This window comes from Dermacentor variabilis, chromosome 4 (genome assembly GCF_050947875.1).
Source record: "Dermacentor variabilis isolate Ectoservices chromosome 4, ASM5094787v1, whole genome shotgun sequence".
Lineage (NCBI taxonomy): Eukaryota > Metazoa > Arthropoda > Arachnida > Ixodida > Ixodidae > Dermacentor > Dermacentor variabilis.
The window spans coordinates 109,289,673-109,307,888 of NC_134571.1; the positions used below are offsets into that span (position 1 = coordinate 109,289,673).

Consider the following 18,216-nt stretch of genomic DNA (forward strand, 5'->3'; position numbering starts at 1 on the left):
TACGTAAATGTCATGGAAAATATCTACAAAGATTACACAGCTACCTTGACTCACCACCACAAGTAGAAATATACATGTAAAGAAATGGCTCAGGCAAGGAGACAATCTCTGCATTGCGTGCTTGGAAGAAGTATTCAAGCTTTTAAACTGGGAAGGCTTACGAGTGAGGATCAACGGCGAATATATCAGCAACCTTCGGTTGGCAGATGACATTGCTCTGTTCAACACTGGGGACCAGTTACAACAAATGATTGACCTTAACAGAGAGTTAACAAAGAATGGAGTTGAAGATTAATATGAAGAAAAGAAAGATAATGATCAATAGCCTGGCAAGGAAACAAGAGTTCAGGATCGCCAGTCAGCCTCTATAGTCTGAAGGAGTATGTTTACCTAGGTCAATTAATTACAGGGAATCCTGGCCATAAGAAGGAAATTCACAGAAGAATAAAAATGGGTTGGATCGCATACGGCAGACATCGTAAGCACCTGACTGAAAGCTTACCGTTATCATTGAAAAGGAAGGTATACAATCAGTGCATTTTACCGGTGCTTACATACGGCGCAGTGACTTGGCGGCTGACAAAGAAGCTTGGGAACAAGTTAAGGACCGCGCAAAGAGCGATGGAACGAAGAATGTTAGGTATAACTTTGAAAGACCGAAAGAGAGCAGTTTGGATCAGAGAGCAAACGGGCACAGACGATATTCTAATAGACATTAAGAGAAAAAAATGGCGCTGGGCAGGTCATGTAATGCGAAGAGTAGATAACCGTTGGACCATTAGGGTGACAGAATGGTTACCAAGAGAAGGGAAGCGCAGTAGAGGACGACAGAAAACTAGGTGGTGCGACGAAATTAGAAAATTTGCGGGTGCTAGTTGGAATCGGTTGGTGCAGGAGAGGGGTAATTGGAGATCGCGGGGAGAGGCCTTCGTCCTGCAGTGGACATAAAATGGGCTGATGATGATGATTAGAATTGCGCTATCCGCCACAGGTATCTCTCAAAAATTATATCTCATCTAAAGAAGAAACTCACCCGCTACATGTTCTTCTGTCTGTTTTCTTTTTTCTTTTTTTTTCAGCTAAGCTTAGTTGCAGACCAGCGCTTTGCATGGTCGCCTTTTTCTGTCCGGTATTCAACCATGTTGCTCTCAGTATTACTTTCACAATAAGTGATAGGCCTCGTTCAGCGAAATATTCTGTAGACCAAATGACTCCGGTCTTGGCATATATAGATAACCGTATTCGCGACGAGAAACCGTGACTTCGCCTTCCTCAGATTTGCGTCACAAAGCATGCCGGAGTGGTTCAACCAATCGGGCGCTTTCTCGTTTGCGGAGAAGAATTCCTTCGAGGAAAATGAAGGAGAACACGCAAACAGCTTCCAAGACGCCGTGGCGACTAAACGAACACGCCCCGCATAATAGTGTTCATCCACACTTAAAAAAAAAATGATCAGCGGGAAAGGTCACTTGCAACGTATTTACATGCCATATTAGAATACACGCATCCCTAGTAATCGCTGGTTAGTCCCTCAACGCCCACTGTATAACTTTTTTTTTAACGCTGAGCTCGCTACCTTAACATGCTGCTTTAAGAGCAGGAAACTTTACGCAAGACCCATATAGTAGCCTTTCCGACACACTGAAGCAGAATTTCAGTTGGGCAGAGTGCACGAAACAAGCAACTGCCTAATTAATTCGTACCCTAATTATGTTTTGAAGAACAAAATTTCATGATTTTGGTACCAAAACAAAGCTGAACGAATTTGGTGTAATTTTCATTTATGTGGAATGACGTGTTGGGTTTCTGGGGTTCAAATGAATTCGATGTTCCCTCTTACACTGCCAACGACATACAGAGTTGCATGGGTAGCAAAGAAAAACAGACAAAGGAATCAGAAAAGTGGACTCACGGCAGTCATGGTCGCGGGGCTATGCCGACGGACGGCTTTCGGACAGAAGACAAATCGCACTTGATTTCGCTAGACAAAAAAAACAAAACAAAAACGTTGCTGACGCAACAGCCAGTAAAAATTATCTATAGTGTAGAAACGCACCGCTTCACAAAACTACGGACTGTCCGTGGGGTCGACGCGAGCAGTTACGCAAAACTACGGCGCGGCCGCGTGCCGGACCCCTTCCTCGCCCCTTCGGTCTCGAAGCATCTATGAGGCCGGAGTCGCGCACGGCGCCGTTCTGCGGTCCACGTCCGTCGCCCGATGTGACGCACGGCAACGCGATGCCTCCGGTGCGGGCGCTATGCGCGGCCGAGCATGTGAAGAGACCCGCGCCGGCGTAACGGGACACGCCGTCATTGTGTGCGCGCGCACGCGTGCACCGTTACGCGACACCGCCCTCTCCCTCTCCACGCACGAGGGCATCGGAGTTCCTTATTGAATTCACTAGAGCAAACTGGAGGGCGCTACGATTGGTCAGCTGCCACGGGAACGGTGGTTAGAACAGCTGGATGCCTTTACAACGAAGTGCTTTGGACTCGTTACATAGGTCGCTTCGTTGAAAAAAAAAATCGCGCGCCGTGCTGCTCACTACAGAGCAGGCAAAGCACGGTATATGAAAATAACTGTTTAATGTGAATTTTTGGGGAGACGAAATAAAATGAGCAGGGTTTCTTTTTCCTTTGTTATTTTCGCGCGCACGTCATCCGACGAAATGTGCGACTGCAGCCGACCTTCTTTCACCGAGATATCACGGCGTGCTCCGCAGCCAAACGTGGCAGCGACGCAAGGTAGAGCTGCAGAACGTCGAATTCCGCTATCACCTCATTTGCCCTCGAAAGTTTTGGTTCGTTCACAGCCTTTCTATAATCGCTGCCTCATCGTTGATAACTTGAGTCCTTTCCGCTCTGTAGATTGCTTTTTAGGACGTCGTCGGTGGTCTGTTCTTATACACCGTCATCACATCGTCATTACGGTGACGCATTGGTCAGCAGTCGACACATACGAGTTCAACGCCTCCTCGAGCAGAGCAGGAGGACTGCGACACTCGCTGACATCGGTACATGTTCGTCAAGTGTGTCGCTAGCGCAGCTCAATGGCACCTGCAAAGGGCAGTGGACATGGCCGCTATATATACGTATGGAGTTCGTTGCTTTGTAAAGCAACAAATCAGTTGGCGGGACGGCTAAACTCATTCGTCGTGCATGCAATTTCGTTGCAGGGGTCTTGGTTGTAGAGACTCTCACAATGCATGTGAAGGATATATGAATTATGCCGGAAAATAATTAGCCCTTCGTTATACATGTCTTTATTTTTTATGTAGGCGTCCGTTGTAGAGGCGTTTGACTGTACATGGATGTGTCTGGTCATCGCGCTTGTGGCTTTGTTTACTATACGTTTTATATGCGTTTATTGGCCCAAATATCGACGCAATCCTACTTTTCTAAGTGCTGAAGGCCACAAAGTTCTGTTCACGTATAAGAAAGAAAAAAGCAGAATAAGAAAGTAGCATAGTGGCGCCATAACGCAATGTCTTGCTAAAAGTGATCACGTTGCAATATTGCAAATCTCTGAAGCTAGAACAGCAAAATTTAACCATATGCTTGCAGCTCATGCAGAAACCAGTGCCAGAGTTCCTTGTAGTAATTTTTGTTGGAAACTGTATACATAAGACAGCCTTCTCCACCGTTTTACGTGGTTGGGCACGTATTTGCGTTCCAGACAAGCACCAAGGAGAACCGGACCGAAATGAAACGCGTCTTATATTTCACCTCTGTTCTCATTCAGGCTTCTTTTTTACTTCCGCGTTTACATATATGACATTCTGCAACGCACGAAACTCCGCTATAGCACGAAGTGGCTTCCGCCGAGGTCTGTATATCTATCGCAAATCGGGTGGACCGGCGCAAAAGCACGTTTACCTACACGGCGGGAGCAGATCATACGGAACACAAGGGAAAGACGACGAGCGCGCCTCATGTTCCGATTTGCTCGCGCTTCAGGCAAACATGGCATAGCACAGAGTCAGCGTTGCGTTTTACGAATGGACGACTGAAGCGAACGAAAACCCACAAGAAGTACTTTTGCGTGCGTTTGTATGCGCAGGTGTACACGTCTCCTTTTGTCTTGATTGTGGCGCTATCCGTGGCCAAGACGCTACACCGATCCTCGCCCAAGCTTCGACATTTATAAAGTTGGAAACGCAAGGGAGTCCGTGTACACGCTTCATGCCAGCCATGGGCAAGCATGCACGCTCACACGCGCGCAGCGCACGCTTAATATCGTTCCACATAGGCTTAACGAAGCAAGCGAAGCATTGCGCAGACGTGTTCCATTCGCTTAGTGAAACATACGCGTGGAACAATACCAAAGGCACTGCAGAGAGTGTGCAAGCATCTGACCTGCGAGCCGGAGTTGACGGGGATGTGTACGGACGGCTGTCCCGCACCAGGCTCATCGCGATCGCCGCGGGCCGAGCAGTAGATGATGGACGAGCCGGCGTTGACGATGGACTCGTAGTGCCGCGGCGCTCCGGCGGTGCCCAGGGTGGCGGTCGGCTGGTGCTTCCTGCAAGACGGCAAAGGCGCGTAACCGGCTGAGGACGAGGAAACGGAGCTGAGCCCGCGGCTCGAATTACAAGGAGACGCCGCACCACCGGCGACTGCAGCCGCCAAGTCGCGCCCCAGCCATCGCACGCACAAATCGTCCCGCGACCCGAACGGCATCGTCCAAGCCGTCGTCGCGTGGGACGACTTCGAGCGGCGCGGTCGGCTGCGCTTCGGCGGCGGTGACTGGAAAGCGCGTCACACCGTGAACAACCCCGCGGCCCTCGTAGGGGCCCGGGGCCCCTTCTGTGCGATGATGCCAATTTTTATCATTATTATGATGATGATAATGACCTCGAATACAATGGTGCATACCCACTAAGGGGGCCGTTGGTGCGCACCCACCACATTCGGCGCTGCTTGCCCTGTATTGTATTGACACCAGAACAACAAGTTGCTGGGCCATAGGTGCTCCCTAACAATATCCGCGAAGAAGGTTTAATTCACGCTATTCAGAGTCTCGAGGCCTACGGACCTTCATAATATATAGACTCCGCCCGCTACCGCTCTGTAGTGCACATGGTTACTTGATTCGTGATTGTCTCTCTCTCTCTCTATCTCTCTCTCTATCTCTCTCTCTCTCTCCTTCCGCTCTTTCTCTTTATCTCCCCTACTCTTTCCCCAGTGCAGGGTAGACAACCGGAGCTACCTCTGCTGGTTAAGCTACCTACCTTCCTATTCACCCTTTATCTCTCTATTCTTTATTGTTCATTCATTTTTTCTATTTTTAGTGTTCTGATATTTCTTTTTTATATATAATGTTTAGTTATTCACTTCATATCTGTACCACTAAAGCTTTATTTCACAATTTTGCTTTAGTAATTTTCTTTCAAATTTGTCTCAAAGTTTTCCTTTCCTTGGACCGTGGTACCACCCGATTTATGGCCGATACTGCACAATGGGTTGCGCCAATTCATTGAGGAATAACCAACCACAAGAAGTGGCGAGCAATATTGCCCATGTGACCATATAAGGTTTCAAATTAAGGCAATGTAATGAAAATGTGGCTCTGCGGTCGTTAAATCTCCAGGGGCATCGTTACTAGCGCACAGGTTTCTGCACGATCTGGCTCGGTTATACACAGAGAAAACGGATCGCGGCTTCCTTTGTTCTTCCTTCTGGTTCAGTTCTATTGAATATCAGTCTTGCATCATTTTACTAGAGTGAGTAAGCGTGACATTCAAAGCCAATTCGATTCATCGCGTAGTTATAGTTAAGTACGCGACGAGAAACACACGTCAACACCATCGCGATCCTGCCTACGCACTTCATAAAAGCTGTTCTATACTTACGCTTTGTAAGTGAGCAAAAAACGATGAAAAAAAAAAAGACGCATGACTATAGCATGATAGACCTACACGTGTCGTTCCTTATTGCAGATGTCAAGCTCTTCGTGCTCAGTCTACTACTCCGTTTGCGAGCTTTAGTGGTTTATTTTCCCTAATGTTGCTGCAAACGTTGCTCACATTCCTTCCGTATTATCAACAAAAAAAGGAGATATCGGCCGTCGTCTCGGGGTGAGCAACACCCGTCTTCCAGAACGTGACTCAACCAGACGCGATTATCGACCCCGCCAGTTAGAAAGCCTTCATAAACACCGTCCACGTGCCAAGGGTTTCTACATCCGGCGTGTAGAGAAGCGTTGTACCTGAAGTGATGGGTCACGGCGATTGAATAAAGCTTCTCGAAGATTTATGAGGCAAAACGTTGTAACCGAATACTGTCGACGGCCTACTCGAAAACGCTGAATTCCATAGATGTTCTCAAGCAATCTCTCCTCGCGGAAATCGCCGGCCGACGAGCGTTATGAGATAAAGAAAGGTGCAAAGAAAGGATAAAGAAAGGGAAAAAGAAAGATAAAGAAAGGTGCACCACACCGCTGCTCTCTTCCTGTTGCCCGTCTTCTCCGCGTTGCTCACGGTGCAAGTACAAATGTCATTCCAGCGCGATATCGCGGGGCACACGCAACTCTTGATTCTATGATCACAAAGAGCAACTAAGTGCATTATATACTATACGATGCAACAAAGTGCCTGTCTATATACGACATATATGTGCTTACTATGCTTTACGTTGTTAGAGATCGGGATAGTTAGTATCCCATAATGTAACTTCGTAGCGCGGCAACAAACGACGAGACAGGAGGGAACGGCATGCTCTGCTTGCACGAGAGAAACTAAACAGGTAGTACGCGCTTATGACGAGCTTTCTTTTTTTTTTTTTGAGGGGAGGGGGTAGGGGGAGGGTGACTTCGTTTATAGGCGATAGCCCGCCATGTGTGGGTCCAGACACACAGGTAATAGCGTTACCCGATATCGTATCTGCCTCCACAGTCACTCAGGCACAGCAGAAAGGGCCGCATTCCTCCTCGCGCATTGCTGTGGCCCTCTGCTACAACTAACAAGGTCGTGCGTGCATAGTTTATGCGCAGTTTAAATGAAATCTGTATCGAAGCAGAATGCACATATGCAAGAGTACCGACATATTGGACAAAGGTATAAAGAATTACTAGGTGGCCTATAACAACCATGCGGCTCCCTGTGTGCCGACTGTCCAGCGAACGCCTTTGACTTCGCGGCGCCGCTCGCCACGTGTACACGTGTTCACCTTTATCCCTCTCTGGTCTCCTTATTCACCCGGTGCTTTAACGCTGCTTGAAGGCGACGAAACAGGACTCTCAAAAGCATGCCATCCCTGCCTTCTCTCTCTCCTCTCCTCCTCTCTCACAGCATTTCTTATGGCGCAAGCTGAGTTTTGAGAAGCTGCACAAACAATTCGATCCTCGAACTACATTCTTTTAGAATAACTGAACCAGATTTAAACACTCCATTACTTGAATCCCTCAAAATGCTTCGAAATGCAAGTACATCGAAGGGTAGGCTGATTAGCCTTAACGTACCGAAATTGCGTATACGCCGATACGAACGTCTATTTTGACTAATTCTAGATGAGCAATGTGCAATACATTAGGACAACTAAATTTCATCACGAATGCGATGCGCTTACCAACAACGTCACGTGAAAATATTCCGGATGGAAGGACTTCGTCGATTCTGCCTATATATAGGATTTAGAAAAGAGGTGCATGGTGGTGGTGGTGGTGGTGATGCTATTACAGGCGGTTTCTAGCCTAGCAGACGAGGCCGGCAATTTGTCTGCCTGTGGCGTCTCTTTCGGGAAACAGCTGCGCTGCGTCATCTATACAAGTGCACGCCAGCAAATCGTACGCGTTCGTCGTTTCATCCTCAATACATGCAGCACCAGGCGAGGTCAACAAGCAAACCTAAATTCAAACGAACGTCTATCACGTTACCTCCATGAAACTCCTGCCAGCCAGGTTGTAAATCCCACTCGTTCACACGACTATCACATTCGTTGCTAATGAGCTGCTCTGGCGCAACACATGCATGGGTTGCTAATAAAGAACGGCATGCGCGAGATGGGTTGAAGCGCCTTTGCCACTAGCTCTCACAGGTCCTAGTGCCGGTCTCCTCGAAAACAAGCCCATAATCAATGCAGTCCGTCCCTGCTGACTCATAGTTGAAATAGTGGAGAGATAACGAAGAAAATTCAGACGAACGGCGCAACGAGACAGGAGGGCAGCGGATCGGGCGAGTTGGTGTTCCATGGTAACAATGAAATTCAAACAGCGCTAGACGGCAGGACCAGAAAGAGGAGGAGACAAACACGGCGCTGACAAACAAGCGCCGTGTTTGTCTCCTCTTTCTGGTGCTGTCGTCTAGGGCTGCTTGAATTTTATAGTTACCATGCAACGAGACAGGAAGAGGCCGCGTGTCCGCGTGGTTTAGAATAAAGCGCGTGTTGCCGATATCTTAATCTATATTTAAGACAGTGCGTGGGGTGGGGCAGGCCATGTAACGCGTCTTGTAAAATCTCTATTAACAGTGCAAGAAAACACTCGCACAAACGCACGCACTAACAAGCACAAAGGCAAATTAGCCCCGCGAGACGCGCGTAGAATAGGAATGCGGTGTGGCTGGCCATGTTGACGTGTTACAAACATGTTTTGGTTCCCAGCACAACGGAAGGCGCAAACACGCTTTGCTTTCTAAACTGTTCGCCCGTCAGTCACTCGTCGAGGGAACGCGACAGTGTGCAAGGGTGCACAGGCCAACGGAATGCTTATTTTGACGACGGTGTCGCTTTGCCCTTCTATAGAAGACCTCGTATACGAATTTGTATACAGTACGCTTTAGCGTCAAGGGTGCGCGGCCTCGCGCGCGCTGCATAACGCCATAGGAAATCCGATATCTTTTGCTGGCGCGCTGATGCATTCTCCGTAGGAGTGTTACAGCGCGTACAAAAGAAGGAAAAGGAAAGCACAAGAGCGGACCCTTGTTCTGACCCCTCTTGTTTTCTTGTTACGTTTTGTGCGTGCTCTAAACACTGTTACGTAAAACGTGAGGTATTCGCTGCAACGATCCCTTGTTCCGAACGCCATTCAAGCTGTATGCAGCGAACGAACGTACTACTCTTTTTTTTCAACGTGAACACAAGAGCGCGTGGGTTCAGTACTGCCAGCACAGCCTGATGGCCCCTCAGAATCATTGTACGCATGTGCGGAAAGAGTAGACTTCATCTGCGTTCATTACGTCATCGGAGCGCTCACGTGTCGTCTGCTAGGCGGCTATTTTTTTTTTCTTTCAGCGCAGGTCAGTTAGCTAATAAGCGACGCTAGGCTGCTGCAAGATAAAAAAAATAACGGTGTGTTCCTTGCCATTCGTATCTGGGCTAAAAATCGTATACCCACTTTTCGCTGTCAGCTCTGCCTGAGGTTGAATTTGTTTATTGATATTTAATATCGCAATTAAATATATTGACTCACCCTCCCGGCCCTGCGAAAGTGAATCTCCAGCGAAGCTGTTGAAAACCCCCGCTACTACTGCTGAGGTGGTATCCAATGCTTTATTGCTTTAGAGTAATGACAGTAATGGGATTAATGGTTTTTTGACAGCACGCCGCCGCTGGTCGTACTGTCGATTCTTTTTCCCTTTGCCGCTCCTCGTATTCACGCTGCTCCTCCGGAGTCCTAACTATGCGTGGCCTATACCATAGTGGTGCTGCAGCAACAATGAAATCAGTTGCTAGGCTGGTTTATATATGAAAGGCCAGTGACGTCATTCCCACGTCGCAAGCTGCCGTCGCCGAGGCAGCTTGCGCTACAGCAATCTTTACTGGGAAACGTATGCGGGGTAGCGCTCCGTGCTTCGCGCCTTATAACTTACGCGGTTCGGTGTTTGTTTTACGCTTGCTCTTTATTGAAATAAATGCTGTTCTATATGTTGTACGTGTGATCCCAAAGAATACATGCACGTTTCGCTTCACTTTACTGAGTGCGTGAAGTCTGTTTCACCTCCGCCACGGGTCGGCCCGGTACTGCACAACTGCCGGGATCGGCCCACATTTTTTTGCCCACGGACGACGACACGAAAAATGCCGACCAACGAGAGGCTAACAGCTTCGCTGTATAAGACGAGCGGTGTCAAGGAAGTGGCAAAACATTTTGTTCACGCTTGGCCAAATATTTGAAGGCGCCCTTATGGGCCCTCAATAGCTGCTAACTACAATTTACCGCTGCTAAAATTGCAATGAATACTCGGTCATACGTGCTTCTGCCGCAGCCACTGCTACCATTCTAGACGGCAGTTAATTGTAGAAATCGGGCGCCAAGTTTACGCCAACTATCGGATTCACCCGCTCTTTGCAAACAGATGCTCATCGCTCGCACGCAGTGGCAGCGTAAATTCCCTTTTCTCCCTTTCTTCCTCTTTCTATTCCCCTTTCCCCCACCCCCAGTGTAGGGTAGCAAACCGGATGCTGTCCTGGTTGACCTCCCTGCCTTTCCTATCCTTGTTTTCTTCTCTCTCTCTCTCTCTCTCTCTCTCTCTCTCTCTCTCTCTCTCTGGCTGCATTCGTGCGCCCCTGTAAAATATCCAGTCGCAATCGCAAACGGTTTCCGACCAGCAAAGGCGCAAGAAAAAGTTCGCGCTGCTTCGCAGTTGTCTTGCAATTTAGGGGTGTGACGTAGTGGCCTCATAGAAAAGTGAACGCATGCTTCCACTTTCGCTGCACTACCTGCCGCAATACTTGATCCTTTCAGAAAACATTGGTACCTAAATGAATGTTAAACTGGCCGAGTTGATATACGTATTCAAGTTGAAATTTCATGGCCAATATAAGCCAGGACGAAATGGTTATTACACGACACGAGTGCGGACGGACGAAGCGCTTCGTCTGTCCGCGTCCTTGATCTTTTTTTTTTGCCGGCGTAAAACTCCGCGCAACGTAATCATGAACGCAACCTTTGTTTGAATGGATGGGTTAAGTTAAACGTAGTAATTTTTTTTTTTACTTTATCCCATCTTTTGAAGTAAGCGCTCAATCGCTAGGCGGCGTTCCTGTCGTGTGGTGGTCTTCCTTTCGTCATTGTCTATTATTCTTGGCGCTGAAACTTCATCATTCTCAAGAAGCACACCATAGCGTTTTTTTTTTTGCAATCCCTCTTCGAAGGAAAGCAAAATCCATGGCTGACAATCGAACTTGCGACCTCGCACAGATCGCTTGAGCGCAAAGGAAGAGAGATCCTGCTGCAAAGGCGGGGCACGATATCTGACTAGCTAGGCTAAGAGCTGTTTGTACAGGTTCTTTCACGTAACTTGAACCAATGATTGAAAAAAAAGTGGTTAACCGCAGCCGAGTGAAAGCAACGATGAATGGTTTGCCGTCATGTGGCGCTCCTCAAAGTATGTTTTTATATTCTGCTTAATTGGTTGATTAACTGAGATAAATTAGTCAAACTATTTAGTATTCAGTTTACGGACAAGTGCGTTTCGTTAAGTTGTAGAGGCAATTCAGAAACGACCGATCCAACTTTTTGTGGCAACATACAGGCTGCTTGGTGATATTTTTTTTCGGTGAAAAATAGTCCTCGAAATATGAAATAAAACCACGTGACTGCGCTCATGCCCTAGCGTATTGCAGCGCTTTAAACCGTCCTTCGAGCCCATCGGTTGTCAGGGACGACGGCGCTTCCTTTCCGTGCGTCACCGTCAAAGATGCTTCCGCAGTATGAAGGCAGTGTGAAGGCGCGGTGTGACGTCATACGGAGCCGCGGCCGCTCACTTCTGCACAGTCTGCGCGCGCGGTTCTTTTGCTCCACTCACGGTTAAGAGCGCTGCAATACAATAGCGTATGAGCGCAGTCACGTGGTTTTATTTCATATTTCGCGGGCTCTTGAAGAGCGAAAAACCAACTACTCACAGCAGCACCTTTTCGTCATCCGCAACCATGGCAACGTGCGGAGGGTTCGGTGCGCTCCTGCAAAAGTGAAGAGAAAACATCGAACACGAACGTCAACTTACGAGCCCGTATAGAGAACCTCACGACAAAACAAATATTACTGCAACTACAGATTAACTTGACAGAAAAGCAACAGACTTCGATTTCTAAAACGTTGTTAGGAGACCGACTGCTCGGCACTTGAGCGCTTAGACTTGAATGAACATAAAACAGTGCAGCAGCGCTGCTGGGTAACGATGGCGTCCTTGCTTGACGTCCTTGCCACGATGTAACCATGGTTAACCGTGATTTCCTTGATTTTTCTTTCAGGCGGTGCATAGCCCGCTTTGTGAACATGGGCTTCAAATTAGTCGCACTCTTTGAAGCCGATTTGTCCACGGTAACGGGTTCCGCTGGGAGAAGACCACTTTTCTTATTTGCCTTGGTTTTATAGCCGATAACCATAATATTGAGAGTATTTATTGCAGCTGCGATAGTGCTACATGACATATAACGATGAAAATGATGATTAACGATGACTACGATGACAGTCAACAATAAACGCTATCCTTAATTGAAATTAAAGAAAAGTAAGTACAGATGTGTCAATCGAATTGAAACCTGAGCCTCTCGCGACTTCTATACTGGCGGTCCGCCGAATTCGCCACGTTAGGTTGAAGCCCGTCCCACTGCGGTGACGAAAACGAGGGCACACTGCCAACGCAGACATTCTTTCTTCTCCGGCACTGCTGAACTGAACGGTATACCTTCCAACTGTCACGCTATTCAGCAATGCATTTGAATTAATTTATTGCCATTCAGTAATGATATAAAAGAAAAGGCAGAAGGAAAAAGACGTTGACGATTACTAAGAGCGATAGTGTTTCTTTTCTTTCCTGGTGGCGAAGAACACAGCCAGTTGTCCGTGGTATCTCAGCCATTGCACTTAGTCAGCCACCTAAGCATTGTATATAGCAAAAACCGCGTTACGTCAACTCCTGAGCAACCATTACCGAGACAGCCATGGAGGCACCGTGGCGTTGAACTCTTGTGCCCTTTCCACCCGAACGTGAACTACGTTTGGTTCCGAACTTCCGCACCCCGAAGACAATAAAAATTAACGCCCTCTATGTATATTACAGATGTCTATAGCTACTTATATCTGCGGGTACCCCAGCATGTCAGTGTTACTCATTCCTTTGCAGATCTCAAACCTGAACCACCTGTAATGGGACAGGCAAACAGTGTAAAGACAATAGACCATCGGCTTGCATGACGCCTACGTATATCTGCTTGGTGCAGTTCAGACTACACGAGTGTCAGAAACCGCGAATAAGGGCCCAAAAGCGGTTCGCGATTGGCTACGAGGCTGTATGACATATGTCACTACTGTCAGAGCAGTGCTCCTCCGCGCTGTACTCACTCTTCATTTCGTCGTAGCTCCGCGCGCCATCAGTCATAGAAAGGTACACGAACAAGAGAGGCGAGCCATTTCCTTGATCCAACTGCAGTGCGACAAGTTACGGCGCGTCGCGCACGCTGCTCAGTGACCGCGGAGACTTCCGCATGGAAAGGGAGCGGAGTAAGGTGCACATTTCGAGACGCAAAGGACGCCCATGACTGGGGCAGGGAAGAGTTCAATGAGCTCCTCTGGCCATGCAAACCGATTAAAGGGCACCCCTCGCCTTACCTCAGTGGGAGAAATGGACTGAATACTTTCAGATGGCGTGCTTAAGTGCGCCGCCTGTGTCTAATGCAATGAAAGGGGACGCCACGCTGCAGTGCACTCATCCGTGCGAATGAGATGCGGACAAAGGAGGTTTGAACTACATAAACTCGAAACCAAAATCAGACAAACTGACTTCATCTATAAGAAAAGAATACGACGACTTTTTTTTTTTTTAGAAGTTAGGAAGAATACAAAAGAACAACCGCCACAGTTGTTCTTCCAAGCGTTCATAAAGACCAAAACGACTTCTCCGATAAGCTACTTGATTCGGATGACGCACGACAGCTATAGAGCAGCTTCATACGCTTCTTCCATCCAGCATGCAGCTGCGCAGACATTGTGGGCCACTACTAACACGGCCTTATAACCTATGCAGATGACGGAAGTTTTACGGTGCACATTAGTTACAGTTCTCACAAAGGCCACGTCAATCGACGTCTTGGTTGATATACACAGCTTACGGACCCGGTCGGATCGTCGAGAAAGTTCACAAACGTATCTTTCGAAACCTTTATAGGAAACATATGTTCTCCGGTTTCTAAATGATAACGTTCAGCTCACTGGTGATCTTGATCGGCGTGACGAACGAGCCGACGTTTCTGAAAGAAACGACGATGCGAGACGCCTTGCGAGAAACGCCGAAGCCGCTTTCGTTCGACAAATAGCGCGTTGTCTGCGGGCGGCAAATTTGGTGATTTGCATGCAAAAACCAGGTGAATAATAACAAGCCTGTCCTTTGACGACGGCGGCAACGTGCTCAAACGGACCCTAAAATCATTTCGACGATTGTGTCCGAAGTTACTGAATCAACCGGGTAGGTATTTATCATTTAGAGACATACGTGAGCGCTCCGCGTAAAGCATGTAATTTATTATAAGGTTTTAAAAATGTGCGTCGCTGCCGATCGCCGCGGCGCCGCTACCCCGAATTTTGAGCCGCCCCTTTTGACGCTATGTAGCGTGGGTGTGTGTTGTCACTCGGGTGAGCAATCCGATTGGCTACCCACACATCGTCATCCGCAGTGCTAGGAACATGTAGCTTCATTAAAGTTATTTTTAATACAATACGTATGTTAAGCCGCTCATCTCTCAAACGTGCAGAGTAGGCGACATGGCGCACTAAACTATGCACGCACTCTCTAGGCTTCCTCCCTACCCTTGAATGTGAGAGCGTTGACACCATCACCAAAGGTAGGGGGGAGGGAAGGAGAGGGGCGAGAAGGTAGGGGCTATGATTTCGCACGCCCCTTTTGCCAGGTCGAAATGCCTACGATAAAGAATCCAAATCGCCAAGCACTTTTCACGCGGTCTACGACCTGCGCGGAGATGGGGCCGAGGAAACAGCCCAGTCGTCGAAAGCTCATAGAGGCCAGCATAGTGACAGCGTAAGATCCGATAAAAACACTCCTTAGAAGCACTGCTTGTCAACTGCCGGTGCGCGTGTCAATTCTGGTGTTCTACGAGAGCGGCCCGTGCGGACAAATTATGCAGAAACGTGACGACAGAAATTAGAGGCACTCATGCAGCGAGGAATCGCTAAGCGCGTAGAAATAGGAGAGAGAGAGATAGAGAGCGAGTCATGATGGGATAGGGTGACGGATGCTTGCCCAAAGCCTGACAACTCTTCTGAAGAGATTAGGCACAACCCAGTAGGTGGTGGCTTAAGTTCAGTTGTAACCTCATTGGATAGGGGAATGACGAGGCGGGCCCAGCAGTTGCACCCTCCCTCTCCATTTGTTTACTAAAATGTATTTAAAGGCTGCATAGAACCCATTCATTTCAGTCTAGGCCACAATCATTAAACTGATATATCACTAAGACTCCGTACGGTGCAACGCTAATCTGGGCCGTAACGACTTGGTGGTCGAACAGTGAGGCTAAGTCGGTCATATGAAAGCACAGTCGTCCTATAGGCTCTAAATGAGGAAAAGTAGATGAGTAAGGCGCAGCTTACTTCTGTGTTTATCAGTGTTGTTCTGGAAACTCTGCATTTGACTGTGTAAATATTTTCGGTGCAATATCCTACCTTCAACCTGCCTCCTGCTTCATCAACGCCGATTATCACTTTCAAGAGACTTGCTCAATTTCAAGGAGAAAGAACAGCCTTTACTACGTTTTCATAGTGATTCGCGTAATCTTGAAAATAAGTACACAAGGGTAATAAATCTAGGAGCTTCTTTAAACCAATGGTTCACTTCCGTTTGAAAACATGGACCGTTTGCTACAGCTCAGGCAATGGGGCAGCCTACGAGGCACGGAGGGTTCCTTGCATGAAAACAGGAGCAAGGAAGTCTTCGTTGGCGGCAAAAACATGAATGGCACCAGCGCTTCACTTACCTGGTATATCTTACAACGTGAGAAAACTTCCGCCAGAACGCCGCCGTCTTGAGTTAGACATTAGCGGTAGGGTATGTCTTTAAGTGAAAAATGTGGGCTGGATTAACATCTTTATAAATATTATAAAATAAATGAAACTTCATAAAATAGTTCATTTTAACCCATCCACAAGTCGTTGTTTTGTTGTGTTGTGTTGTTGAGTGAAAACGGTGCCACGGCCTGAGTGGCCGTGGCACATACCCACAGTGGGGGATTGGCCAAGAATCGGGTGGTTCAATTGGGTGCGCTCTAGCCTAGCTCTGGAAGCGCTTTTTCGTTCTTTCTTTTTTTTCTTTTTGCCGCTGAAGGCTACAGAGAAGTCTTGGGAGCGTAATACATTGAGAATGGTAAACGTATGTGTTTAATATTTACATGTTATTAGTCTATTATCAAACCGAAATAATCATAAACGGTGCGGCTGGAGGGGAGGGAACTGTTTATCTACTCGTACCTGTGTTATTAGAGCGCGCTGAAACGAAATGCTTGAGAAAACACTCTTTGAGAGATACCCTCGTTGTCTTGGCGGGCGACAAGAACAGTTTAAGGGACCCTTTAACAAACGGGCGCTGTATACTTCCTACGACGCTATGCGGGGTTTAACATTTGTGCGCAGGGTTAATCAATAAAGCCACAAAATGAATTAATACAGCGCTCGCTAACACAAAGCCAGCCGTGTAGCCTAAGTAAGCAAGGTATTTCTGATAAGCAAATCCGCCAGAAGGCTTCCTTTCTTTCTCTTCCGTGTGCAGCTATCTATGCCATCTGTCATTATTTAGTATGAACATTTTGTTTTTCTCTTTTAAGTCGCACAGAGCATACATCGCAATTTGGCCCGTTCAGTTGGGCTACCTGAAGAGGGGGACGGACGTTCGTTGCTCAACATATTGTAATGTGCAGGTGGGTAATTAAAGAAGATTCGCTGATTAACATTTTTATTGATTCACTTTGAACACGTTTTTTATTATTTAAATGAAAATAAGAAAGAGACGTTGTCACCTTATAATGGTGACGGCTACTCCTTTTCTCATAGCGGAAACAATATAAAAAATATATAGGAAAATGAAAAGAAATCACTTCATGCGGTCAGAAATTCACAGCACAGTCCTATACGCCCACGAACATAACAGTATAAAAGTCAAATGCAAGTTGCACCACAATGAGTTCGTAAACGGTTACACACACACACAAACGGCCGTAATGTAGACTTCGATGAGCATATAAGCAGATGAGGAATTACGCAGTGTTAAAATAATTCACGCACAGAAAGAAAATTATAACACGTAATGTACAAGCACTAATAACTACAAATAATAGAAGAACGTTGTAGTAACATCGTGTGATTATTCAGTGCAACACCTAGTACTTGTTAAGGATGCCTGTTTCTTCATAAAAATGTTCAAGTGCGTTCAATGCTTTTCGCTGTGCTATTTTCGATGGCCATGGGCCCAGCAATATTGCGAGTGAGAAAGGCCGGTGAGGATCAATGGAGTGTAGCTCTTGTTCTAGCTGCCGTCTTTGCATCTGGTATATGGGGCATTCGAGGAGTAGATGGCGAACATCCTCACCGGCGCGGCCACAGGAGCAAGCCGGGGAAGGAGCCCGTTTGATTCGATGTAGGAAATGCTTGGTGTATGCTATCCCAAGGCGCAGTCGAATTAGTGTTTCGGTACTCTTAGAAAGTTGTACATCCAGCTGGTATTTGAGTTGAGGGTCCACTTCGTAAAGAATTGATTCCTTAGTGTTTTCATTAAACCATGCTGACATACACAAGTCTTTCTGTAGTACTCTCAATATCCGTCTTGTGTCCATTGGTGATAAAGGGATGAGTTGAATTTCTGCATCTTTATGGGCCGATTTTGCCAATGAGTCCGCCAGTTTGTTACCTGCTATACTAGCATGGCCCGGGACCCACTGTAATATCACCTCAGGTTTCCTTTCATTAACCTAAGTTAAACTCTTCAGTACTGCGTATGTTATTCGTGCGTGTGGTTGGCTATTATCAATATTTTCAAGACATGCTAAAGCCGATAAGGAGTCCGTTCAAATTACCTGCTTTGTTGGTGTCTCATATATTTTGATAAAATTAGTGGCTTGGAGAATTTCCACTAATTCCGCTATTGTTGGTGACGACATGCGCCCTAGTCGACAAGCGTACTCTACCTCTGAGGATGGTATAACATAAGCTGCAGTCCCCCTTTCTTTGATTACAGAACCGTCCGTGTAGACGTGAATAGATTCCTGGTACTTGTCAAA

General features: G+C 47.1%; 1 protein-coding gene across 6 annotated transcripts in view; it reads right to left on the reverse strand.

Annotated features, from left to right (window-relative positions):
* Positions 1-18,216, reverse strand: part of LOC142579602 (proton-coupled zinc antiporter SLC30A2-like) — a 106,607-nt gene that overhangs the window by 19,245 nt on the left and 69,146 nt on the right. For 4 of the 6 annotated variants that reach the window (XM_075689986.1, XM_075689988.1, XM_075689985.1 and 1 more), the window contains exons 2-4: positions 11,842-11,898; positions 4,357-4,522; positions 1,913-1,981 (exon numbers count right to left, since the gene is read on the reverse strand). In XM_075689986.1, the coding sequence (XP_075546101.1) occupies positions 1,913-1,981; positions 4,357-4,522; positions 11,842-11,870 (264 nt within the window). In that variant the 5' untranslated portion in view covers positions 11,871-11,898. Of the gene's footprint in view, positions 1-1,912; positions 1,982-4,356; positions 4,523-11,841; positions 11,907-18,216 lie in introns of all 6 variants that reach the window. The other 2 variants (XM_075689987.1, XM_075689984.1) reach the window with 2 other exon arrangements.